Source organism: Diachasmimorpha longicaudata, chromosome 12 (assembly GCF_034640455.1).
Source record: "Diachasmimorpha longicaudata isolate KC_UGA_2023 chromosome 12, iyDiaLong2, whole genome shotgun sequence".
Lineage (NCBI taxonomy): Eukaryota > Metazoa > Arthropoda > Insecta > Hymenoptera > Braconidae > Diachasmimorpha > Diachasmimorpha longicaudata.
In genome coordinates, this window is record NC_087236.1 from 1,275,547 (window position 1) to 1,302,517 (window position 26,971).

Below are 26,971 nucleotides of genomic sequence, written 5' to 3' on the forward strand. Positions count from 1 at the left end.
TCATGGCTGAAAGATTATACCAGCTACTCACCTTGCCGATGTGTTTTCCAGTAGCCATATGCCTAAAAGCAGGTTCGATTTGATCCTTGGGAAAGATAGTGCAATTGAGTGGCTTAATCGCCCCATTGTCCAGTGCTCTCTGCATCAGCTTATGCAACTCTTTCCTCTTTTGCTCAACAGCATCGAACAGTCTGTCCAAAAATACTCCATGAAAGCTTATTCCTTTCATGAATGCCTTCATTCCTAGATGACTATTGTTGGCCATATCGAATTTCCCAATCTCCAAAAATTGGCCTCCCTCGGCTAAACATCTCACCGATGCCTGAAGCTTTTCATCAGCAAGTGAATTGAGAACAATATCCACACCCATTCCATTTGTTTTATTCATCACTAATTGCTCAAAGCTAGTATCCCTAGAGTTGCCAATATGATCATCAGAAATTTGGGGGAATGTAGATCGAATGAATGATCTTTTTTCCGCAGAACCAACAGTAGTAAAAACTTCACATCCGGTCCAAAGTGCAAGATTGATTGCAGCTTGTCCGACACCACCAGACCCAGCATGGATTAACACCTTATCACCCTTCTTCATGTTTCCACGAATGTAGAGGGCATAAACACATGTAGCATAGACGCAAGGAACGGTTGCCGCATCTTTTAGAGTCCAAGATTGAGGGACATTCCAAGTAAGAGTAGGATCACTATTCAAAATATTCGTGATTGCACGACTTGCGACCATTCCCATTACTTTGGAACCATTCGCATTAATGCCCGCATATTCAAATCCTAGAACACATTCAGCTGTACTTCTGGTTTTCACGAAATTATCAGCAGTAAGTTTTCCAGTAGCCAACATAATATCTTTGAAATTGATTGAAGAATAAACAACTCTAACCAGATTAGAAATTTTGCAGTCTGGTGTAATTGGGCCTTCCATCCAGCGGAAGGAGCTAAGATCACCTCTCACAAGCTGATTTGCCCAAATATGGTAAGCAGAACGTGCTGTCACTGACGGCAAAGGAAGATGTCTATATGTTCCCCAGGTGCCCCTCGGCCGCAAAACATTGAGCGTGAGATTCAGTTTCAGTTGGTCAGCATACAATGGCTCAGTGAGCGAGAAATTTGGTGCATTTGGATCTTGAATGACTAGCCCTCTAACTATTTCTCCACCTGGTTCCTTTCTTAGGCCATTTACCAGACCCAGAAGCCCATTCTCAAAAGTTTGATCGCTTATCAGTAAGATTCTTGATGATGTCATTACATTTCGTTCAACCTCTGCATTCAAAGCTGCTTTGACGGTTTCGACCCAGGAGAATTCTTCATTGTTTACAGAAATGACTATTATACTTTTGGGTAATCTTTCCTTTTTCCGAAGAAGTAGAAAAGTGGTTCCGCTAACGACTTTTTCCAAAACGATGTTCAGCCCATATTTATGGGATGACCTCATGACCTCTTGTGGAGATGATGATTCCAGTGAAACGACAAAAGCTCCATCCTTCAACATAGTCAGTAGCTGACTTATTGATTCGCTCTGTTGCTCTGCTAGGAGGTCGCGTCCTGCCAGAATAAGTGAGTTCATTTCTGACGGTAATGTCTTATACTCTGTGACATTGATATGCTCAGGAATCTCTCCGAGGTTCAAGTTATCCTCCACAGTGACGATATTGATATCTGCCTGGACCATGGGTACATGTGCCAGCGCCTCTGATATGTTAAAAGAAAAAAGTTCTTCCAGGGGATATTCCTCTCCTGCTCGTAAGGTTTCTATTGTTTTCACCTTGAGACCGAGATAGTTTTCCAGAGCAATGTGAGTTGCCAAGCGGACAGCATCCTTGAAGGGTATGTCAGCACGATCTCGATGAGCCACAAATTTGTAGGTTTCCAGAACAGGTTCTCCTGCCGGCTTCTTTCGAGCTATTGCAGTCGCCTGCAAACCATGGATTTGGACGCCACCGGAGATGATCACGTCGTGTTGTTTCATTATATACACCTTGAACTCTTGAATGAATAAATTGAAAAGGGGTAAAATTGGAAATGTGAATAATTTTAATAGCGAAATACATAAATGCTGAAATAAAAATGACTGTTCTATTGGTAGTGAGAAGTTCTAGGAATTGCTACTTTCAAGGCAAAGAATAAAAAACAAAAGAAAAAGACCAAAAACTCGTGTTATAGCCGCTTCTTACAGTCACATTTCTCCGTGTTACGATTTTTAGTCGCTCACTCATCTGCCTCGCTCTTTTCACTTAGGAATTTAAAATATCAACACTTTCATGAGTAATTTGATATTGTTTTGGTTTTAAGTTATGTTGACATCATAGAATATAATTAATTGCGCCCATGTGTAATCATAGGAAATTCTCTAAATTGTCATATTTCACTTGTAGATAGAAAAAGGAAACAGAAACTGGAAGAACCGTCAGAGGAGTTTTTTGATTCAATACACAACAAAATGATTGGATTCGACATTCTTAGTACCCTGAGTATGGAAAATTCACCTTTCACCATTTGAGTAATAATACGACAGCCGGTTACTGAAACAGTGAATTAAACTATCCGAAAGAATTGAAATTCTGTAGATCCTGTAATTTATGAGTAATTATTTTTATATTATGGACGCTTGTTTCGATTAATTCTGTCAGCACCCATGCGCATAATGAAAATGAAGTAATCCACTAATGTTTTCGAAATATACCTTTCTTACATGCCTGCGAAGGCGAGTATAGAGAGTGTGCGATATAAAAGCAATTTCATCACTGACAACGTGTAGAACTAAAAGCAACTTACGACCCACTGTTCTAAGTCGTTAAAAATATTGTACCCCTACCTTGTTGATCACGTGGCATTTTTCGAATCTGTTGATAATGCTTCTTGGTATTGATCGTTAGCTTTTTAATTCCCGTCGGCACGAGGAGACTACGAGTGTCACGTCCAAGAAGTCCCATTTGTAACATGTTGTCCATAAAAGCTACCCAGTTATTTGCCCAACGGATGGTTCCCTTAGACCCAGCAATGGTAGCACTCATAACAGCTCTAAATAGTCCAGTATATTGATATCCACGTAACCTGAATTCTTTATATACGTCTCTACTTGTCAATTGTTCAGGTTCCTCCAGGTTTGTTATTCGAACGGTTATCTGTTCTTGGTTGACACTCGGTGCGTGACGTACAGTTCCCGTTACCACTGCTACACCTCCTTCTAAAACTTCGAACTTTCCTGTACCTGAAATGAATGAATGAATTTAGTTAACTTACATTACTTTAGAATCTGAACATGTGACCAGTCATCCTTTGTTGCCTTGTCAGAATGATAGAACAGAACAGGGATAAGAAACATCCTGGTAGCTTTCAGTAATATTATGGGTTTGCGGTAAAAATCCCATGAAGATCAATGATCAGCCGAATGGAGACCTTGAAGAATTCTCCACTTAAAATAACTCGCCCCTCCTGAGCGTTCGAAATTCTCCCATATTTCATGCCAGCGCCGCAAGGACCAAACATAGTCAAAGATGAACGGTCCCAAAGAGGAGTACCAGAAAATCGAGATACGCGGTAGCGTATCGGCCAAGGCAATTTTCGATACTTTCCCGAATGGCCGAAAGTCAGGCCGATCAGGTCGAGAGCCACCGTGTATATATGTGGTATCCTACCACATCGACACCAACGACACGAAATTAAGACGAAGTTATTATTCGGCCCCTTTCGCCTATTGTCGTACACCGATACACTCAAACACTCGACCCGAATATTACCCGAATGAATATTTAATAATTGATAGTGGAGTTAGTTAAATATCCAAATCACTTCAGTGGTGACCCCGACGTGATTTGTTGCAAATCAGTTACGTTAACAATTGCAAGCAATCTCGCATTTTGTCGATTTGTTTGACCGCGTGGCAGAGTTAATTTTTCGCCGCACTTCATTCTCCAACGTGTTAGCTAGTGCATTAGTGCTTCTCAGTGCCTAGCCACACTGTTTTGTATAATCGTCGACAAGATAAAAGTATTGTTTAAATCATCGCCGCAGTACCTCGTAAACGGTGATTTTCGGCGTATTGAAAATTCTCGTTAGATGAACCTTCGAGAACATTCCATTGCATCACCTCAGTGTCGATAGCCAGCCTGCGGAACCAAAACAAACGCGCCAAGGCTAACTCACGACACTTCAAAGCAGTGCCCGGAGAACAGTGAATTTTTGCCTAATACATTTTCGACAACAACACTCCTAAATCGATAATTCCGCGTGTGTATTACCAAGTGCCATCAGCTGAGTGCCGACACATTGCTGAGCACCCTATGGACGCTGTGCTGTGTTGGTGTACTTAATACGGACTCATAACGCCCGATTGTTTCAGCTCATGTCGATTCTATTCGTCTTCACGATGCCCGTTGATTCAGTCACAGGTCTCCCGACACCCGCCACGGGGATGTCAACGATAGTCACTGCTGACCTCAAAGCACCACCATTCAGCACGGAAAAGCCTGCCCTTTGGTTCGCCCAGCTGGAAGCTCAATTCAGGAACCGTGGTATCGTCACAAAAACTGATAAATACTACCGAACTATTATAACTTTAATTGATACTCGCGCTGTATCGGAAGTGGAGGATTTAATTATCAATCCACCCACAGAGATACCGAATCAAAAATTTAAATCTGCCTTAATATCATGTTTTTCTAGATCCCGGGAAGCAAATCTTCTCCAACTGCTCGATCGCGAGAGCATTGGAGATCGCACTGCTCCGCAGTACCTTCGTTATCTACGAAGCCTGGTGTCAGATATCGACGAAGAAGTACTAAAGACTCGCTGGATTTCACATCTGCCAGAGCAAACCAAGGCCTGCTTGATAATCCAGAAGAACGCCACAGTCACCGAACTGGGAGAATTTGCTACACGAGGTCTTTCAGCCCACAGTTACCGCAATCTCCGTCCGAATCGAGAGCACCAGATTGTCGAGCTGACTAAGCAAGTGGCCGCGCTCTCTTCCGGCCAGTCTCGGCCAAGTCGCTCGCTATTCCGCACCTCATCCGACTCTCGCAAAAGGCGAGGTAGTCAATCTCGATCCAGGAAAGTATCCAAAAAATTCGAAACGTGTTGGTATCATTTCGCTTATGGCGATAAAGCACGCTCTTGTTTACCAGGATGTAAGTTTCAGGGAAAAGACCAGGAGAATCAACAGAGGCGGTAGTTGGTTCCCTTATTTCAAACCGCCTTTTCGTTGTCGATACAGCCAGCCGTCAGAGATTTCTCATCGACTCGGGCTCAGACGTTTCCGTCCTTCCACATAATCGAAGACCTTCGTTCCGAAGGATCCCTTAGCAACTCTTCGCAGCAAACGACTTGGTGATTAACACCTACGGCGACGCAGTTTTCACATTGAATTTAAAACTGCGCCGTGACTTCACTTGGCGATTTCTTGTCGTCGACGTGACCCACCCGATCTTGGGCGCCGACTTCCTCAGCCATTTCGGTCTCGCCGTCGACCTTAAAAACAAATGCCTCATCGATACTGTAACGGACATGTCGACACCGGGTAAGACGACGGAAAACCAAACCGTAGCATCTATCAAAGTGCTTCAGCAACACGATGATTCACCGTACCGGAAGCTACTTGAAGAATATCCGTCTATAACGAAACCTGAGGGAGCCTTCTCCAGAGCTAAGCATTCGACAGTCCACCACATCAGAACGACAGATGGACCCCCAGTATCGAGTAAAGCTCGTAGATTAGCACCTGATAAACTCGCTGTAGCTCAGAAATGTTTCCAAGATATGCTAAATTTAGGAATTGCTCGTCGTTCCCAAGGGTCCTGGTCATCTCCTTTACACCTCGCCCCGAAGGCGACAGGGGATGTACGACCATGCGGAGATTACCGCCGACTCAACGATAGGATCATTCCAGACAGATACTCAATTCGACGCCTGGATGACTTCGCTGCAACGCTCCACGGGAAAAAAATATTTTCCACAGTCGATTTAGTCAGGGCGTTTAATCAGATACCTGTGGCAACTCAGGACATCGAGAAGACAGCCACCATTACCCCGTTTGGGTTATTCGAATTCCCAGTAATGACATTTGGTCTCCGTGATGCAGCTCAGTCGCCCCACCGTTTCATGGACGAAGTTACGAGAGACCTGCCATACGCCTTCCCATATATCGACGACGTGTTAATCGCCTCGCGCAACGACGAAGAGCATCTTCAACGCCTGAAGACACTTTTCGACAGATTCCAAGAACATGGACTCGTCATCAACGCCACGAAGTCGACATTCGGGAAGCCAGAAGTGAAGTTTTTGGGTCATCTCATCAATGCGCAAGGGATTAAGCCGCTACCCGAGGAAGTAGAGATGCTATTGAATTTCCCTCAGCGAAATAATATCAAACAGCTGCGTCGATTCATGGGCATGATAAATTTCTACCGCAACTTCATTAAAGGCCGTGCGCAACTCCTCGCACCCCTGAATCAACTGACGAGTGGTAACGTCAAGGGTAGTACAATCATCCACTGGACACCACAGCTCAACGAGGCTTTCACCAAATCGAAGGAAGCCTTAGCAAATGTCGCGCTCCTCGCGCATCCGGACACTAACGCCGAGTGGGCAATATTCACCGACGCTTCAGATCATGCCGCCGGAGCAGTCCTGCAGCAACGTCGTCAAGAGGGTTGGCAACCATTAGCCTTCTACAGCAAGAAGTTCGCCCCAAATGTCAGCAAGTTATCGACATATGATAAGGAACTTCACGCTATTTACGAAGCTGTTCGCTATTTTCGATACATTTTTGAAGGACGACATGTCGAAATCCACACAGATCACAAGCCGCTAACGCACGCTTTCCAGCAACAACCTGACAGAGCCACTCCCTGGCGATTTCATCGATTAAACTTCATCAGCAATTTTACCACTGATATTCGAGATATGGCCGGTGATGAAAATGTCGTCGCCGATTCTTTATCGCGACTCGAATCGAATTCAACGGCTGTCACCATACAACAAGTAGCTGAGGCGCAACGCTCCGATCCTGAGCTGGGAAATATCCTACGAGGAAATCACCCGGTTTCAACACTAAACCTTCATAAAATTCGTTTCCCGGACACCGAGGTGGAATTGTACGTCCACGTCTCATCGAGTTTAGCACGTCCTTACATCCCACAGCAAATGCGAAGACAAGTTTTCAACTCGCTTCATTCTCTTGCGCACCCAGGGCATAAAGCTTCCTTAAAGCTCATCACTCAACGCTACGTATGGCCTTATGTGAATCGCGACTGCCGCGAGTGGGCCAGAGCATGCATAGAGTGCCAAAAATGTAAGATAACTAGGCACCAGTTTGTTCGAATCGCTCATTTCGAACTTCCGTCTCAGAGATTTGAACACATACACATCGACATCGTCTCAGTACCCCTGTCCAGAGGATATCGCAAATGCCTTACAATCATCGACAGGTTTACTCGTTTTCCCGAGGCAGTGCCACTGGAAACGGCATCTACGGAGAACATTGCCCGAGCACTATTACTGCACTGGATTTGTCGATATGGTGTGCCACTAAGAATCACATACGACCGACGAGGACAATTCGAATCAGATCTCTTCAGACAGCTAAATGATCTACTAGGAACTAAACACCTCGTGACGACACCTTACCATCCACAAGCAAATGGCGTCGTCGAACGCCTCCATAGGCAGCTCAAGGCGGCACTACTGTGTCACAATGACACATGGGTCGACGCGTTACCCGCTACACTTTTGGGACTCCGAGCAGCATTCAAAGAAGACGTCGGAAGTACGCCAGCAGAACTTGTTTAGGGAGAACCAATTCGACTACCTGGTGAATTCCTCGCACCATCGAATAAACCGCTCCGCGCCGGAGAACTCGTCAAGAACTTGAGAAACCACTTCAACAACCTAACCCCGGAACAAACATCAAGACACGGACATCGGTCAATTTTCAAATTCAAGAACTTGAACGCCGCCAGCCACGTCTTCATTGGCCAACGCCAAATCCAAGCAAGTTTCTCCAAGCAATACTCTGGACCACATCGTGTAGTCGAACGACACGAAAAATACTTTATTGTCCAAATCCGCGACAAAAACATCGCAATCTCAATCGACAATTTGAAACCGGCATACCTAATGGATGAAGATATCAACCACACAGCAGAAGTCCTGAACAGACTGAGTCTCAACGAACAGCAGGAACAAGCTCATCCTCTACACCACCTAATGGAACCCGGAGACGAGTGCATTTCAGCGACAATTAACTCTTTCTTGTCTAATAGTCGAGCACACTTATTTTTTGAAGTGAAAACTTCTTATGGCGCGTTGGGCACTTTTGTGGGTGAGCATTTTCTCGTGAACTCGCGACAGATGAGATTTTACAGTGATTCCAGATGCGGGACCCACACGTCTCCCACTGCCCCCCCCCCCCCCGCAGCAGTAGTTGCGTGAGGGAGTTGCGCATGAAACCCCCGCGCGTGGAATTTTTGCCCCCGTCTGGCATCACTGCCATTAGTATACGCGTAGGTATATATGAGCTGTTTCTTTCTTCCGCTAGGGAAACAACGTCCTGTTTTAGCATCAGTTACATTAAAAGAATACAAGTTTGGCGCTAGCGTTGAAAAAGGCGCTGCATGTAAAGTTGATATATTTGATATATTTCTACAAAATTACAGAAAATCTCGAAATTTTGGGGAATTAGGAAAATTGTCAGTATGCCCATTTCAGCTAAGAATTAAAAATTACCGGAAAGCCGGAAAAGTAGGAAAATCTGAAAAATCGAAAACATACTCGTGTTATTAGAGAATTTTACTTGGGACGTGATTCGATGGCCGGAAAATCGCTAAAAATTATGGGAACGCCGGAAAAGTAGGAAACCCCAAAAAATCGAAAATATACTCAATTTAGTAGAGAATTTCACTAGGAACGTGAATCGATGATGGGACATTCGGATGGTCGGAAAAAATATATATGCTACGATTATAGCTTTAAAAAAATCTACATTTTTATTTTTGATTATAGTTTTGTCTTGAAAATGGATGCGGTTTTATATGAAGAATTTGATTTAACGATGCCCAATGATCGCAATCTTAGCACAAAAAAATACTAAACTGTGGTGATGCAGTATTCAAAAGAAATATAAATAGATTTAAATCAAAATTGTTCATTTCACACTTTAGTTGCCATAGACCTATTGTTTCAGTTTTAGAATTTGATGAAAATGCTGATAATGATGATGTAAGAGTTGTTGAAATTATGGATGAGAATTGATAAATTTTGTATTTACTATTTACTAATATTTACTCATTTAAATAAAACCACTTCCTTCGAATATAGTTTCTATATTATTATACTTTATGTCCATTCAAAAAGTGCACACATTGCTTTGATAAACTTGATTTTTTATGTACAATTTCTCATGTCGCGAGCGCACCTAAAAATACTCACCCAAAAAAGTGCCCAACGCGCCATAAGTTCAAGTTTTCACTTTTGCCTGCACTCCCGGAGTGCAACGAGTTTTTTTTTTCTCTGTTTCAGCCAGTAATCTTTTTCAAAGCAAGGGAGGCATGTGGTATCCTACCACATCGACACCAACGACACGAAATTAAGACGAAGTTATTATTCGGCCCCTTTCGCCTATTGTCGTATACCGATTCACTCAAACACTCGACCCGAATATTATCGCGACTGACCAGCAACAGATTGGGCAGTCTAAATTTAACCTTTGATTTGTATACATCTTTTCACGCAATAAACTTATCTTTGATGAATATTTAATAATTGATAGTTGAGTTAGTCAAATATCCAACTCACTTCATTTATACGTTGTATACGACACAACTACCCCCTCCACTACTCCCGAATAATAGTAATGCAATAAAATGCAAATGCGCAAGATTACGGGAGAATGGACGTTACTTTCATCATATAAATCGCGTATAATCTACCCATTTCCGTCCTTTTTTTTGTTTCTGATTTAAATTTCAAGAGATACAGTAATTAACGTTGTGTAACATTTTCTATTTTCGTGATTGAGATTGTTTCTATCATTTTTTTGTTTCGATATTGGTATCATCGCGTGACGTCATTAGTGAATCAAAAAATAATGGTTCTATTGGTGTTCCATCGTTGGCTAAATTTGCTTCGAGCGAGCGGTGCGCATGTGCGTTGAGTGGTCCCAGTGATCAGACGAGGACAGAACTTATTCCCTCTCTCTCAGGTTCGATATGTCGCAGGATCTTATTAGTGATTTTCTCAACGATCCAGACTTCGGCGACAATTTAGTAAGTAAAACCAGCATTTAAACATTTGTTTGTGTAGGTAAAAATTATTTAGAATCACCGGCTTTTGTTTTTATCGAAGTTCTGTTGGGATTTCCATCAGATGTATCAAAATTTACATCGTTGGTCCACGTGAAATTGTCGAGGTCATGGAAAGTACAACTTCTGACACATTTATCCAAATAAATGTTGACACAATTTTTGTATCTTCTGTAACCTCGGAAATGTTTGGGAGATTCTTCATTGAGAATTTTCTCAGCTAGGAAAATAACTGTTTCGACATTCCAACTAAAGTTAATGATCGAGCTGTGTAATCGCAACTCTTGAAAAATTTATTCATTGATGTCTTTGAACCTGGAGGAGCGAAAGACATTTTGAAGAAAACTTTTTTGTAGATCTCATCGTGCTCTACAAAAAAGGTGTGTTTAAAGTTGGGCCTCTATATGACTGAAAACCTCAACGAACTTATATCGTCAATCCTCAGATGTTTCCGAGTTGACGATCAAGTGGGTACCGGTCAAGATGCGAGTCTCGACCCTCTCCCCCCCCAAAATTCAGTATAATACCGTCAACGAATCGTGTCACATCTATCAGCAGCGCCTGTTTCTAACGTATTACTGGAAATCCAACTAAGTCGTAATTATACGGCTATTAACTACGCCTGTACATCAACACGTTTAGTCAACATTCGTTTTAATTAACTAAGATTTGACGAGTTTACCTTACAACTAAACTCTCCAGTGTAAATTAGTCTTACCCGATAATTAAACGAGAAGCTTTTCTTTGTCTTCAGTTTTTCTTCAACTCACTACGCTAATCTCATTATCCAACGCACGATCTTCCAAAATCACCGTTCCAAAACTAAACAGATCATTCTCACAATTGCTCGATCTTCTCTAGATTCGGAGATATCAATGAATAAATGTCTCAAGCGTTGAGATTACGCAATTCGATTATCGAATGGACTCGATTTCTCATTTTGTTTTTTGGCAGAAATTTCTAGTGCCAAACATAATTGAACATCGAATTATTCTGCTGATCCATTAGATTTAATGACAGTTCAATGTTCGGTCCACCGGACAGTTTCGAGGTTATGAAACGTGCAACTTCTCAAACATTTACTCGAAGAATGTTTACAAAGTTGTGCTGTCTTCTAGAACTTTGAAAATGTCAGGAGAGATTTTTCATTGGTACTTTCGTCAGCTAGGAAGAAGTTTTGTTCATATTTATTACTAAAATCTCTCCTGACAGGTCCTTTAGTACATCCAGATTAAAATATTATTGATTATTTTTCCCACCCAAATTTCAGCCAATAGAATTGCACCATTTGTTGATATTTTGTATAGCCTACCTCGAATATCAGCGATAATTTTTTGAATATTTTGGTAAACAAACGACACTTAACCAAATAAACCTCTTTTCATGTCATGGCACAATTCTCTTGGCCGAAATTTGGATAGGAAAAATAATCCCCTGAATACCACTCGAGCTTCAAAATTATAGAATATTTCCCTCTAGGTTCCCTGCATACAAATGAAGTCGTCAAGTTTTTCAGGAAAAATCACTCGTGCTTCGCACTCGTGATTTTTTAGCCTGAAAAACTTGACTCCTTCATTTGTTTGCAACGAATCTATCGGGAAATATTCGATAATTTTGAACCACTTGTGGTATTATATGTGATTATTTTTCCTATCCAATTTTCAGCCAATAGAATTGCACCATTTGTTGATATTTTGTATAGCCTACCCCGAATTTCAGCGATTATTTTTCCCACCCAAATTTCAGCCAATACAATTGCACCATTTGTTGATATTTTGTATAGCCTACCTCGAATATCAGCGATTATTTTTCCCATCCAAATCTTGGCCAATAGGATTGCACCATTCGACGTTATTTTGTATAGTCAACACGGTATTTCAGCGGATATTCTTGGAAATTTCACTGGAAATTTTGCATGTTGATATATATAAAAAAAAACAAATGTTGAAGTAACCCTCAATTGTATCTGACAGATTAAATGGCAATTCGTTGAAAATTATGTCTCATGGTGCAATTCTATCGGCCAAGATTTGGATGCAAAAAATAATCCCCCGAATACCACTCGAACTTCGAAATTATCTGATATTTCCCTCAAGGTTCCCTGCAAACAAATAAGCTCGTCAAGTTTTCCAGAAAAATCACTCGCGCTTCGCGCTCGTGATTTTTAAACTGGAAAACTTGACACGTTCATTTGTTTGCAACGAACCTATCGGGAAATATCCGATAATTTCGGAGCTCTTGTGGTATTACATGCGATAATTTTTTGAATATTTTGGTAAACAAACGACACTTAACCAAATAAACCTCTTTTCATGTCATGGCACAATTCTCTTGGCCGAAATTTGGACAGGAAAAATAATCCCCTGAATACCACTCGAGCTTCAAAATTATAGAATATTTCCCTCTAGGTTCCCTGCATACAAATGAAGTCGTCAAGTTTTTCAGGAAAAATCACTCGTGCTTCGCACTCGTGATTTTTTAGCCTGAAAAACTTGACTCCTTCATTTGTTTACAACGAATCTATCGGGAAATATTCGATAATTTTGAACCACTTGTGGTATTATATGTGATTAAAGAACAAACTAAAATAAGATAATATCTTAGTTCGATGAAGTACATTGCCAGTCGTAGCAGACTAGAGCTTAACATTTCCGAATGAGATCGAAACGAGACTTCTTCACTCAGATTGAAAAAAAAATAGCGAAATGTTACAAAAAGAAACAAAAAGCCTTTCGTTTAAAAAAAAACCGCCAAGTCAATTTATCGATTGTTCTCTTCGTACGGAATAGGAATCTCGGGAAAAGGAGATTTGTTCGGAAACAATAGTAGATTATGGCATGAGGACGATAGGTGGAGGATTGTGAGAAGTGTGAAGTTTGCAGCACGAGGCATGACAAGTCTGCGTCACGGCTCGCCTCCGGCTCGCCTCGACTTCGACTTGTCACGCCTCGTGCTGCAAACTACACACGACTCACGATCCGACACCATCGTCCGAATGCCATAATCTTTTTTTCGTTACGAAGGCGTATGGCCGGTGGACGACGCGGCGCGGGAAAGGGGGGGGGGCGACGCCCCCCCCACTGAAAAACAGAAATAGACTTAATTAAAAAAAAATTATTCTTTAGAAAAATACATAAACAATATAAACTAAAGAAAACGAATCTTAACGTTTTGCTTAGGTTCTATTGTCCATGTTTGTGTTCATCCAAAGAAGAAATCATACGATTGCAAAACTTATTCACCAAAAAACATTTTATAATTTTTATTAATTTCATTTTGTAAAATTTTATAGAATTAAATCACTTATTCATCTTTTAGTATTTCGATTAAGATGAAAACTGAAAAACAGAAATAGACTTAATTTAAAAAAAATTATTTTTTGGGAAAATACATAAACAATATAAATTAAAGAAAACGAATCGTAATCCAAATACTAAAAGATTAATAATGCTTCAATATTATAAAACGTTTTTATGGACGATTTTCTTTGTCAGATGTAGTAAATATGCTAAAATTTGAGCAACCTGAAAAGTGGAGATTTAGGGTTATCTTTGTATTGCTATCGCCCATCGCTCATGTCACTCCGAAGTTACGACAGTCTCCGTTAGAGGCATTTAGCGGAGGGTAGATAAGCACCTATACTCCTACGAGGCAGTACCTATACTTCTAGGAGCTGTAATGTATGTCGGTGGAGTCCGGTGCTGTAATAGCTAACCTATCGTCCTCAAACCAGGCGGATAGGTAGCGCTTTCCGTGCCTAAGTAACGAAAATAAATGTAAATAAAACAAAATCAAGAAACGAGCACCAAGTCAGAAATGCTTATGAAAAAAAACAATAGAGGTATAATCGATGATTTGGCGCGATTTACATGATTATCGCAGATAACTACTGAGCAGTATTTGATCCATTGAATCGCAGCCTTACTCACTCAGTCTCGTTGCCTTGATCGTCTCAACCGCGCCAAGTCTGGGATTATGCTTCTACTGTTTTTTTTTTCATAAGCATTTCTGACTTGGTGCTCGTTTCTGGATTTTTTTTATTTTTACGTTTATTTGTTTCCAAACAAATCTCTTTTCCCCGAGATTTCTATTCTGTAAGAAGAGACCAAACGATAAATTGACTTGGCGAGTTTTTTTAAACAAAAGGATTTGTTTTTTTGGTAACATCCCGACATGCCACATGGAGAATAGATCGCCTTATTATACACACTATTTCATGTTGTTGAGGAAACTATACTTCTATCATATTTTGTAACGTAGTCAATATCTCCTGGCATATAAAGAAGCAGTTCTCGCTCACTTTTCCCTTCACAGTTTAAAAATTTAAGAATCTCACAGATATGAACGCCAGGTGCGTATTACTATACCAAAAACCATAAATAAAAAAGCCGTCATGGGACGCCTGGCAGATGTGAAACATTATGTGTGTACAAGTAATATGCATATAAGATGATATTATTACAGGAATTAAATGTAGCCTAATGGAAAAATGAAGTATTACGAATTTCTTACAGAAAATGGTAACTTTATTTAATAAACATTTATTTACATGTGATATAAAAGTTCGATATTAATATCAAGTGACCACAATTTAAATATTTTCATTCGTGATTTCAGTAATAGTTATATTTGATGTTTCCTCTGCCGGTATTACTGTGACGATTGGTCGATGATAACTAAAGTACGTTACAAAAATATTGGACGGAACATCATCAAGATATCTCACAAATAGTCTGGTACTATTCGATTAATAAAGTCTTACACAAGATTGATAGTATGCCTTGTGTTTGAATGATCAGGGTGGCGTCCAGTTTCAATAAGAATATGTTGTGATCCCTGCGATGATTGTTGGGAACTGAAATATTTAAACAAATATGATATTAAACTACACAAAAAAAAAAAATTTTAAGTGTGGCTTCAATATAATCATGAACTCAAATCTTAGTTAATTATTGCAATATATGACTAAAGATTTGCAAATATAAATTTTATTAATAAATTTTTCTATATTAATTCCTTCATGAATAATAAAAGAATACTTAATTGAAGATAATATTAATATAATTTATATAAATTATTAATATGATTAATGTGAATATAATTAATTAAATATAAAAATATAATAATTACATTTATGGAGACTTGAAAAATACGATCTACTTACTGATGACTTGGTAGCATACCATAGTGTAGTTTCACTTTCTTTGCACAAGGTTGATCACTTTGATCTTCTGAGTTATCACTGTCACACATATTTTATTGTCAAAAATTAAAATGAAAAATTAAAACGCAGGTTATGTGTACCGTAGTAAACAACAACGTCGAACTGAGTGAGAAGCCACACCGTACACTCTACTACACAGAATATAGATAGACATGCCTTAGTATAGCGTGGCGATTGCTCGCCACGGCAAGTATCGCCACGCCAACGATTCGGTTTAGGAGTGTGCCTATAGATGTTCCACATCAAAAAACCAAAATTACAATCGGAAACAAAAAAAATCCGAGGAGACCTATAAGTTGAAAATTAAAAGGTTTAGGGAAAGATATTGAGATGCTCGTATTGCTTAGGCTAGTCGGCTCTGACGAGAGGCTCAGGTACAAGTGAAAAAACCGCATCATTGGGCATTGAGTCTCACATCAGAAAACGAAACTGAACGTTGATACTGAATTATGGAAAAATATTATCTCGAGATTCTAAAAGAAAACTCAAAATCATTCCATCAATACACTAGACACGTAATCAAGCGACTCGAAAATATGAGTATAGACAACGGACCAGATCCAGAACCAACATTATGAAAGGATCACTACCTATAACATTTGTAAGGAATTCGAATAAGTCTTGTTACGATACGGAGACCGTCGGGAGACTTGAAAATAAGGGTGAGTCAGACAAAGATCGAGAGCCTTTTATTTAGATTCTACGAGCAACAATGAATTGATTCTATTACCGTTCATAGTCGATTGTTGATAGTTGCGGATTATTTCGTGAATATTGCATTCTCGTGATTTGCATTAGGAGGCCTGTGAATCGCCAAGGGTCGTTTACGGTTTTCGTCGTATTGTTATGCCCCAAAATTCCATAACATTTGTGTTTTGTAATCCGGAGAATACGAGTACACGAAAGTGGCACGAATTATTCGACATCAAAAATTTGTTGAAACAGAAATTAAAACACACAACGAATATATGGAAATAAATCCACGTATATACGACTTATGTAGATAACTGGGGCGGAGCGTCAGCGATTTGTACCCCCACACTGGCCTTCAGCGCGTCATCATGCACGTTACATGTACGGTGGAGTCGAATGACCTAATGTAATACGAATTTACGAGACAATAAATACTCATAAATTCGTATTCTCTGGGCCAGTGATCCGAATTCATTTCCTTAGGAGTTATTTCTTTGGTATACATGTTCATCTGATACCTTCTGTCTCACAACGAATATTTCATTATTGAACATCATTGGAAATCATGAATAAAAGTGGTGAATCGATTAAGAATATTTGTGTCGACCCTTCGTTCGCGTGTGATAATCCCGAAATTCGAACCCAGCCGCTCGGGTCCATTACAAAATGATCTCACGATTCAACCCCCGTTGAGCGGCTGGACCGATCAATGGTAGCTGCAGTGTTCTTGGGTTGGTGCCTTACTAGTTGATCATGTGTGGGATAGGGTTCTACAGTAAGAACTGCCATGTTCTTGACGTTGAGCTTGTCAACACCTGAGGCTGTCTTTAACCAAACAGATCTGATGATTCCATCCTCACCTCGATGGACACAAATGACTTTCCCCAATTTCCATGTGAGAGGTCGTAGCTGGTCATCCCTGATGAAAACGATAGAGCCTGCCTTGATTTGGTCGTCCTCCGTGCCCCACTTCTCCCTAGCGTTTAACTCGTTGAGATATTCCTTGTGCCACCGATTCCAGGAGTCTTGTTTCCGTTTCTGAATGTGTTGCCAAGAAGACAAACGATAGCCCTGCATCTCGCTGACATTAGATTCCGGAAGATAGGTGAAAGTATCACCGATCAGGAAGTGAGCGGGAGTGAGAGCTGATAGGTGCTTGGCATCTGATTATATGGGCGTCAAAGGACGCGAGTTTAGGATGGCTTCGATCTCGGTGGACTGTGTTGGGAGGTTTTCGCAACTGAGTAGGGTGTTTCCGGCAACTCGGAGTAAATGGTGTTTGAATGACTTCCGTTCTGCTTCCCAGATACCCCCACATGTTTCACTTGGGGTGGAATGAAATACTAGGTTATTCCCTTCTCTGCGATGTAATTATTCAGCTCCTTCTGCAGCCCTTTGGAGTTGCAGAGTCCATAGAGCTTATTCAATTCATTGCAGGCACCCTTGAAGTTTGTTGCGTTGTCAGAGGAGATGGAAGAGCATGATCCGCTTCGGCTGATAAAATAGCAAAGAACAGCTAGGAAAGCTTCTGTTGTGAGGTCATTGGCGCCCTTGATATGTACAGTCTTGCAAGAAAGGCATACGAAGATGGTGACATATACCTTAATCCGCCCACGGGTACGGGACCTTGTTTCTTTAAGGAAAAATAGGTCGCAGTAGTCCACGGCAGTGTTGTAAAATGGGCGTGTCAACTCTAATGTTACACTACTTCGATCAAAGATGGGTTAAAGAATTTTTGACAAATGAGTGACATGAAATCTGCGAAACGCTTGTCAAGGGAGGAGCAAGGCTGTGAACATAATTTCCGAACGCACGCCACGCGTGATGCAATGCGGCGATACGTAGTTGCTTTACCGGTCAATGTCAAGGAAATTCAACTGGGAAACTCTCGTGAAATCGCAAAGAAACACTTTAAATCTTTGTCGAGGAAATTTAAACGTGACCCAAAGTTAGATAAACAACACGCTGCAGTAATGCAAGAATACATTGACCTGAAACATATGTTGCAAGTACCTGGAACTGCTCAAGAGGCCAGCGACTTCTACCTGCTGCATCATGCCGTTGTAAAGGAAATGAGCCTAAACACAAAGGTTCGAGTCGTTTTCGATGGGTCAATACAAGTCACAATACAAGAAGACATTTTTTCTTTACTCAGCCGATTTCTCTCACTCCTGCACGTCTTTACTGCCGCTATTAAAAAGGCGTATCGGCAATTTTGGATTTATGAAGAAGACCGATGGTTTCAACGAACTTGGCGCAAAGATAACGATAAGAATAAAAAAGTATTGCGATTGAATACTGTTACACCTTGAATTGAAACTGAATACTTTGGACTTTCTGTAGCTCCATCCTATGCCATGCGGTTCGTCCATCAGCTGACTGATAATGAAGCTTAAGAATTTCCGGGGGCGTTAAAGATTCTTAAACGTGACTCGTGTATCGACGAACTACTATCGTAGGCTGATACCCTTGAGTAGGCCCTACAGCTGCAAAATTACATTACTGCGTTCCTTCAGAAAGGACAATTAAATTTACGACAATGAGCATCCAACGACCTTCGGCCCTCTACCTGGGCTACCGATAGAAAGCGTAAATTTAATGTGTCTCAGGATGGAACAATCAAGACTTTGTATATCCACAGGGATTTTTCGCAAGAGGCTATCGTCTCCACTATCAAGCCCATTTGACTTACCAACAGGATTACGAAAAAAACGATTTTATCGGAACTCCAGAAAATTTTTGATCGCCGTGGCTTTTCGCCCGGGCTTTGCCCTCCCGTTATTATCAAAGGTAGAATGATTTCACAACGTGTGTGTGTTGACCAATTGGGCTGAGACGATGCTCTTCCCTTCAGCAGTCCCACCTAGTGGAGAACTTGCGCCAGATAATTAACAGAATTAAGTAATCAATCCTTTGGATGGAATGTAATCATTTCTGATTCACGGCGACTACAAATGCATGGATTTTGTGACGCCAGCCAAAGGGGATATGGAGCGTGTATTTATCTGCGTTCAACTGACATCCACGGAGCTATATGAACACATGTTCGTTGCTCAAAACATCACGTCGCACCGTTCAGACACAGCTACGATACCTAAATTAAACTTATGCTCACCACTGTTGTTAGCCGATCCCTATGTTGCTGCCAGGCAGGCTGTGACACATGATATCAATCGAGTTACATTTTGACCAGTATTCGGGGGCAGAAGAAGTCGTTTATATTTTTATTTTTGAAAAGATTAAAGTTATGATTCCCGGCGGAATAAACTTTACCATTTCTCCAGAATTTTAATTTTTACTTAAATCGTTTTTTTCCGGATGTTCAATGAAAAAATTGTTAAATCCTTCGTTCCTTTTTAACTAAGACTGATTTTTCCCATCATTTGTTGCAGTCATTACTATCCAAAATCTTTCTTCGAGTACGATTTTGTGATGGTCAAATATTCTGCCTCCGAAATATTATTACAGTTAGAATAATTTTTGTCCTAAACATTTTATTATGGTCGATATTTTCCCGAGTGTTAATGTTTGCAAATCCATACTAATCTCTCCACTCAAACCAGTTGTCATATTTGAGTTGCTTTATAACAGCGAACACAAAGACCTTTTCTGTTTTATACCCGCCGCGCTCCCTGATGACACCGTTATTCCAGTCGTTATTGATTCCTAGAATTTTCCCGAACCCGAACTCTCGTTATCCACGCAGACTATTATATTCCAACGCATTAGTGGGATTTAAATCACTTAACCAATGGGAACGTCGCATTGGGATCGCCGAAAAACTACGATGCCAAAGTAAACGATTTCCTATGTCTTTCTCCACGGTCCGTATTATTTCATATAACCTAACATTTTCACATTTAAGTTAGTTCCTGTCGTAAATAATTTTCGTCCTAATCGGTTTAAATATCAACAGATTACGCAATTTTCGGTTACATTTCACATTATTTCTCTTTACTGTCTGATAGACTTTTTCAACTTTCAATATTTCATTGTTAGAAATATTATCCTCTAAACAAATGTATGAAACTAAAATAAAGAAGACAGTCTTCAATCGCCTCCTCAATATCTTGGCACTGCGAGCGAACAGCCGTTGAACGCAGTCATTTCTTGAACTTTCATAATACAGATGGATTCTTAAATTTCAATACTAATGTTTTTTTACGTACAATCATAAAGCAGAGACAAACATGTCTGTAAATATGCCAAAGAGGTCTTCATGTCAGAAAAGGAACAATTCGTCACAGTCGTACATAAATCAAATTTCAGGAACCGGCAGGCTATTTTATGCTTTGCTTTCATCTTTTGTATGTTATGCCTCCATGAGGACTTCAGAATTCGAAACCTGCTACACATATTTCGTACTCCCTCTCAATAGTTTCTTTTTTGTAGACACATGCTCATCCCCACCCGTTAGGGTGGAAAATGTACGAACCAATAACACTAGTTTTAAGTAGTTCTCATCTAGAAGTGGACGAGAACATCTCGAGACAGTTTCAAGTTCTGCTTTCGAGAGTTCACCACGTATCCATATTTTTTTGTATTACCTCGTGTGAAGCCCAACTTGTTTCCTTAAGTTTTCAAACAATTAAACCGCTTTTTTATGAAGTAACCTTGCATTAGTGTAAATTGTATTCGTTAAAACCTTTTATCTAATTCCGCCCCATCGCTACCTTCGGCTGCCTCATGATGGGTAGCAGCACTGAAAATAGCGTTGACGTACCAAGGCGTATACCCGCGACTGACCACTGCAGGAAAGGTTCAACTTGAGAACTTCAATTTCTAAGTTAATTACCACGTCAACGGCCCGGTACAGATGGCCTTCTATGAGATCAAAATTTGGTATGGGGTAGGCGTAGCTGTCTTCTGTGACACATCATCCTCACACCATTATACCATAGAGCAGTCTTCAACAACATTCATAACCTGGCTCCCCCTGGAATCAACGCCTCAGGCAAACTCGTAACTCAAAGTTACGTTTAGTCCTCCGTCAAAGCAGACAACCGCGAGTGGACTCGCGCCTGCATCCAGTGTCAACAGGCCAAGATCGCCAGACATGTCTCGGCGCTAGTGGGAAAATTCGCATCACCGTCTACGAGGTCCGAGCATGTGCACTTGGCCCTGGTCCATCTGTCCCCTTCGAGGGCCGCCGATACTGTGTCACCTGCATCGACAGATTTTCCAGATGGCCAGAAGCATTTCCACTCGAGGATCAGGAGACACCCACATTAGCCAGAGCATTCTACGAGGGATGGATATGCCGCATCGGAGTTCCCCTTTGCATCACCATGGACCAAGGCCGACAATTCGAGTCGTACCTGTTCAAGCATCTCAACCACTTGGCAGGCACAACTCACCTGAGAACAACGGCCCATCACTCAGCAACCAACGGCATGGTCGAGCGGTTCCACCGCCAACTCAAGGCAGACATCCAGTGCTGCGACAACACCACGTGGACTGAGGTACTCCCTACGATTCTCTTGGGGATCAGAGCAGCCTAGAAAGAGGACCTCCAGGCATCAGCAGCCGACCTGGCATACGGCGAGCCATTACGTCTACCTGGGGAGTTCCTCGTCCCTCGAGAAGTCAGCCACCAAGATGACCCGGCGGACTACATCAAGCAGCTTTGTCACCACTTCGTGGACTGTCCGATCTATGCACCACAGCGGGAGTGCATCGCGGGAATAATCGGGAATCGCCCATGGCCCCAGGCGGCACAAGCGCTAGTGTCGTCCAGGGAGTCATTTGCCGTGTTCGCGGATTTTTGCAGGGAATGTATGTGGTTGAAATGCGTGGAAGCGTACGCGGAAATTAGAAATCGCGGCGACGATGAGTGAACGAATGAATGGGACCCACCAGCTCTCGTTGTCGGAGACGAGAGTCGTGGGACAGGAACCCGGTAACCTTCTCCGGGTAACCCTGTCCCGGTTGGAGATATGAATGAGTATTAGATTCACCTCTTCTCTTTTCTTCCTCTTCTTCTTCTATTTTATTTCTTTTAATCCCAAATGACTTATCCACTTTTCACATTCTGGGTGTCAGGCTGACACCAAGGACCACCGCCCCGAGGTTCCCCGCGGGAGCCATGCCTGCGTCAGTCACTTGTGACCTGGCGCCGTCATGGTTGCAAAGTGTCCTTCGGCCATCTGAACCGGCCGACAGAATGGATTTTTCCAAACCCCCCCTTGGCAGTGGGTAATGGCCTAAGTGTTTGTTATTATGTAACTAGAGTAGATTAATAGGCCATGCGAGGTTTCCGAAAACCATACCCTGGCAAGGTTGTTTTCATACTACCGCATTGAGTGTCACCACTTCGCCGACTTGCGCCCTGTCAAGGACAAAATACACGGAGCACATAAAACCTTCGTGTTTAAAGACCTAGCCACGGCAGAGCAAATTTTTATCCTCCACGACGCACCGAAGGGACCACTATAGATGCCGTATCAAGGACCGTTCACCGTCATCCGCCGCAACACGAGGACGTTCATCATCCGGCTCAAGGGCGAGGCCGTGAACGTTTCCATCGACCGGCTGAAACCGGCTTACGTCATCGCTGATGATGAGCCAGGTCTTCAGCAATCCAACCGGAGTTTAGCAGCCCCCGAGCCTGCAGTACAAGAGCCACCGCCACCATCAGCAACACCGCCAACGACGCGTTCAGGAAGACGCGTCAGATTCGCCAACCGCTGCCAGGGAGGATATTAATAATCATTTCAAGACGTACACATTCATAAACCACACAACCATCATAGTGATTCAAACCACTGGCAGGGGGGTACTGTGGTGACTATGTCTCCACTACACCCTGTCCCTCCGACGGCAAATTCCCCAAACATGTCCACTCCTAATCCAAACCCTCCTAGGCTAATCACCTACCAGCCCGGCGCCATCCCTATCATTAAAATCTCGGGAATAACCCAAAACCCTACCATAAAAACTGGAGAATACCTCAGAACAGTCCAAACCATAAACCCAGCTTCCCTGGATACGGTACCGAGCCAATCCCAGACCAGGGATTTCTACTCATCCCCTCTACCATATTCCAACCAATCATACGCAAGCCACACTTAAGGCCAACTCTCCACAACTGTGACGTAGAGGAACTCAATAAATACATATCTCACGCCCTGGCGTTATTTTTCCATCACTTGCTCACCCCCACAACAGACCAGGGGGACAAGACACAAAAATACCATTGATGGCAGTCTTGTGTGGATACATCGATTGCATAGGCATCTGGATCTTTTAACGAAGATACGAATTTTTGGCATTTATAATTTAAACTGGAGGCAAACAAATCAATGTCAATGGGACTAAAGTTTCTCTGTATCTTTCTAAATGCTGAATACCCTGATTCCCATTCTAGTTCTGGAGGAGCTTACGGGACTTGTCATTTGCCTCCATATTTTCTTCCGATTTAATCTTTTTAATTAACGGATGCTATTGCGGCTGTGTTACCCACTCTGAGGGGTATTTCCCAGTAATGAAAGTGTGGGGTTGAGCAGGTGGTTGAATAACATGCACGCCAGTGTGACGGTCGAATATTTTATTTCCTCTTCCAACATACAGCGAGTGGTATGTCCAAGGTAGATCGGGGAGTAGTGTCTCCGAGGAAGGTAGAGGAACGACTGTGTAGTGAGAAAAGTGTGCGGAAAAGTGTGGGCGTGTGCATGTTGGGAAACAGGAGAGGGGATGCCAGGGATCTCGACTGTGATTGGCTCGGCATCATATTCTCGACACGTGACGTCGTGATGCCGGCCAAGTGCACAGGAAGGTTGGGTTTTTCCTGGGACAGTTCTGGGGTGTTCCCCGGATTTATATGGTAGGGATGGCGACGGTCGGGTAGGTAATTTAGCCTAAGTGTTTTTATGAGTCCTGTCTAGGAAGTCTAGACAGGATTGGGGAATGCCAGGGTGTAGTGGCGACAGGGTCACCACAAAGGCTATTGGCAAACCATTTTTATCCTTTAAAGGATGCTATTATTTCTAGTTCATTAGGGTGGCGACATTAATCCTTCCTATTCCAAAGGCCTCGTGCTTTCTGAACTTTGCCGACCCCCCCCCCCTGCGGTCAGAGATGCATCTGTGAAAATTTCTAAGAAAAATTCATCCACTCTACTTACTCGTTTTGCAAATCGTATTTCTCTTAACCATCAGTCGAGTTCATTGTGAATCTTCGACACAATTTCTATTTTCGATTCATAATCTTCTAAGCAATTCTTTAAGGCTAAAATTTTTTTCTAACAAGTATTTTGATGTGACGTTTCTCGTATTCTACTGCTGGATACGTAGATGTCAATGTGCCTCTTAATTTTGCTGATTCTCTAATATTGCAATTTTTTCGTTTTTTGAAAATTTCAATTGACTTGACCATATTATATGTTTTCCTCTTTGGTAATTCAATGCGAAAATTCGCAGTAGCAATTTTAAATCCTAGGAATTCTACGCAACAAGGTTTTAATTGGCAGTTTTCCTTATTTAGAATCTTCGCGATTCCATACATTTTTCGATCTTTTGAATATCTTTGGATTTTCCAATCAATAAACTATGATTTAGATGAAAGGCAAATATGTTTCCGTGTGATTTTCTTTTATGGGCAGCTGGTTTAACCCCTTGGCCTACACGATATCTACCAATTGCGCGAGCTATAATACGCAAGAAATTCGTTCGCGCGCCGTGCCATTCAACTGTTCAGCCGTGTACCCGAACTGGCGCAAAGTGTATACTTTTCGTAACATATATATTCCAATACAACGAAAGGAATTGTGAAATAATAAACAATGTTTAGGTACAAATAGTAATTTTAAGACGTCTAGGAAGTAATCATAATCAATTGATCAGTTGACAAAAATAATTTATTATTTCAAAGTAGATAATGAATCAATAACATTTAGAATAATGAAAATTAATAGTCTTCAACTGTATGATATCTTTCAAAACAATGAGGTACATGTAACGCAACGCGACAGTTCTTACATTCCCACGTAGTTTCACATCTTTTCTTATGTTTGGTACAGACTTTGCAAGCTCTCGTTGGATTTTTTTTCAATGGCGTGGGATCAATATGTTTCGGAAAGTGACCCCAATCTTGCGCCTGTAGCCTCATTGGTATATCCCCGTTCGATAATAGTTCTGGTCTATTATAATTTTGTAATGGCACGGTTTGTAATATTCCTTCAGCTATTCGAAGCCTGTACTCAGTGTAATTCTGTTTCTTTCCCATAATGGTTTTGTTGTATAGAATATATGAATTCAAAAGGGCCATATCGCACATGTAAAAAAAGATTTTTCGGTACCCCTTCATGAATTTTCTCATAATAGGGAAACTTGCTAATACCTGATCATGGCGATCAATACCAATCATTCCCATATTATAATCTATAACACATTTTGGCTTCAAAATAGGGCTTAGATGCCTTCCGTTTTGCGTAATCATTTCTGCACTTTCGTGCTTTGTTGAAAGCATATGGACGTCTCGTCTATCTTTCCATTTCACCGCTAGTATGCCATTGCAACTTCTTATTATACAGTCTCCTTTTTTCAATTTTGCTTTACCAAAATCTCCTGGCATATTTTTTCTGTTGCAACGTACTGTCCCAAGAACGTTTGTTCCATTTCTAACCAAAGTTAGAAACAATTTCGGCGAAGAATACCAGTTATCTATACAGGGTCCCCTTTATCTTATTGCAAAGGGTGCACCGGCGTGTTTGGGGGGTGGTTTGGAACCGAAAAGTCCTTTTCCACTTTTCGCCCCGACGCACCCCTATCGAGATATGGGGGTGAAAAGAGCGGCCAATGGGGCGCGAGCTTTGCGCGGCTGTACGTCCGTGTGCCGCGGGTAAGCGGTGTGCGTGCTTCCCCTTCTCCACGGACGGACGTTCCATTCCGCTAGTGTGAGGAAGAGAGGGGGGGGGGAAGATATTTCTCTCTCAATCATTGCCAATTTCAAGACAAACCTTGGGGGGGGGGGTAGAGGGGGTGATTAAATTACATAATTAATGTTTAAAATTGTCGAAATAATAATAAACACGTTAAATAATAAACGCGATTTATTGATTATCAAAGAATCAAATTGTCTACAACAAATGTCTTATGGCGGGTCCCGTAAATCCATTTGTTTATGTAATAATTGGATGTAAAATTTAAACAACAATCCGCGATTAATTATTAAACTAAGACATCTACGCGATTTTTCGATACAATCATTAATGTGTAAAATTGAATTTTTGGCAAAAAAACCGTCTTGACAAAATGTTGTAAACCCATTTGTTTACAAGATAATTGGCAAAACGTGTTTTTTGGTGGAAAAATTCTGAAAATCGCGGGCATCCCCTCTGAAATTTACCCGCGATTGTTTATGATTAATTATCTCGATAATAGGCTCTTTTACAGCATTTTGTCAAGAGATCTTTTTTATTGTAAATTTGATTTACAACAAGAAAGGTCTCTTGACAAAATGCTGTAAAGGAGCCTATTATCGAGATAATTAATAATAAACAATCGCGGGTAAATTTCAGAGGGGATAGCTCGCGATTTTCGCGGAATCCGGAGCAATAACCGCGTTATCTTGATTATCACGTAAACAAATGGATTTACGGCCTTTTGTCACAAGACATTTTTTACAGAGAATAAAATTATCTACAATAAATGTCTCTTGGTGGAATCCCGTAAATCCATTTGTTTATTGAATAATTGGATTTGAATTTTAAACAACAATCCGCGATTAATTATCAAATTAAGACATC

At 41.4% G+C, this 26,971-nt stretch overlaps 1 protein-coding gene across 2 annotated transcripts in view; it reads right to left on the reverse strand.

The window, feature by feature from the left end:
- Positions 1 to 26,971, reverse strand: part of LOC135168134 (fatty acid synthase-like) — a 167,639-nt gene that overhangs the window by 53,475 nt on the left and 87,193 nt on the right. For both annotated transcript variants that reach the window (XM_064132054.1, XM_064132053.1), the window contains 2 exons: positions 2,828 to 3,223; positions 32 to 1,998 (listed from right to left, as the gene is read on the reverse strand). In XM_064132054.1, the coding sequence (XP_063988124.1) occupies positions 32 to 1,998; positions 2,828 to 3,223 (2,363 nt within the window). The remainder of the gene's footprint in view (positions 1 to 31; positions 1,999 to 2,827; positions 3,224 to 26,971) is intronic.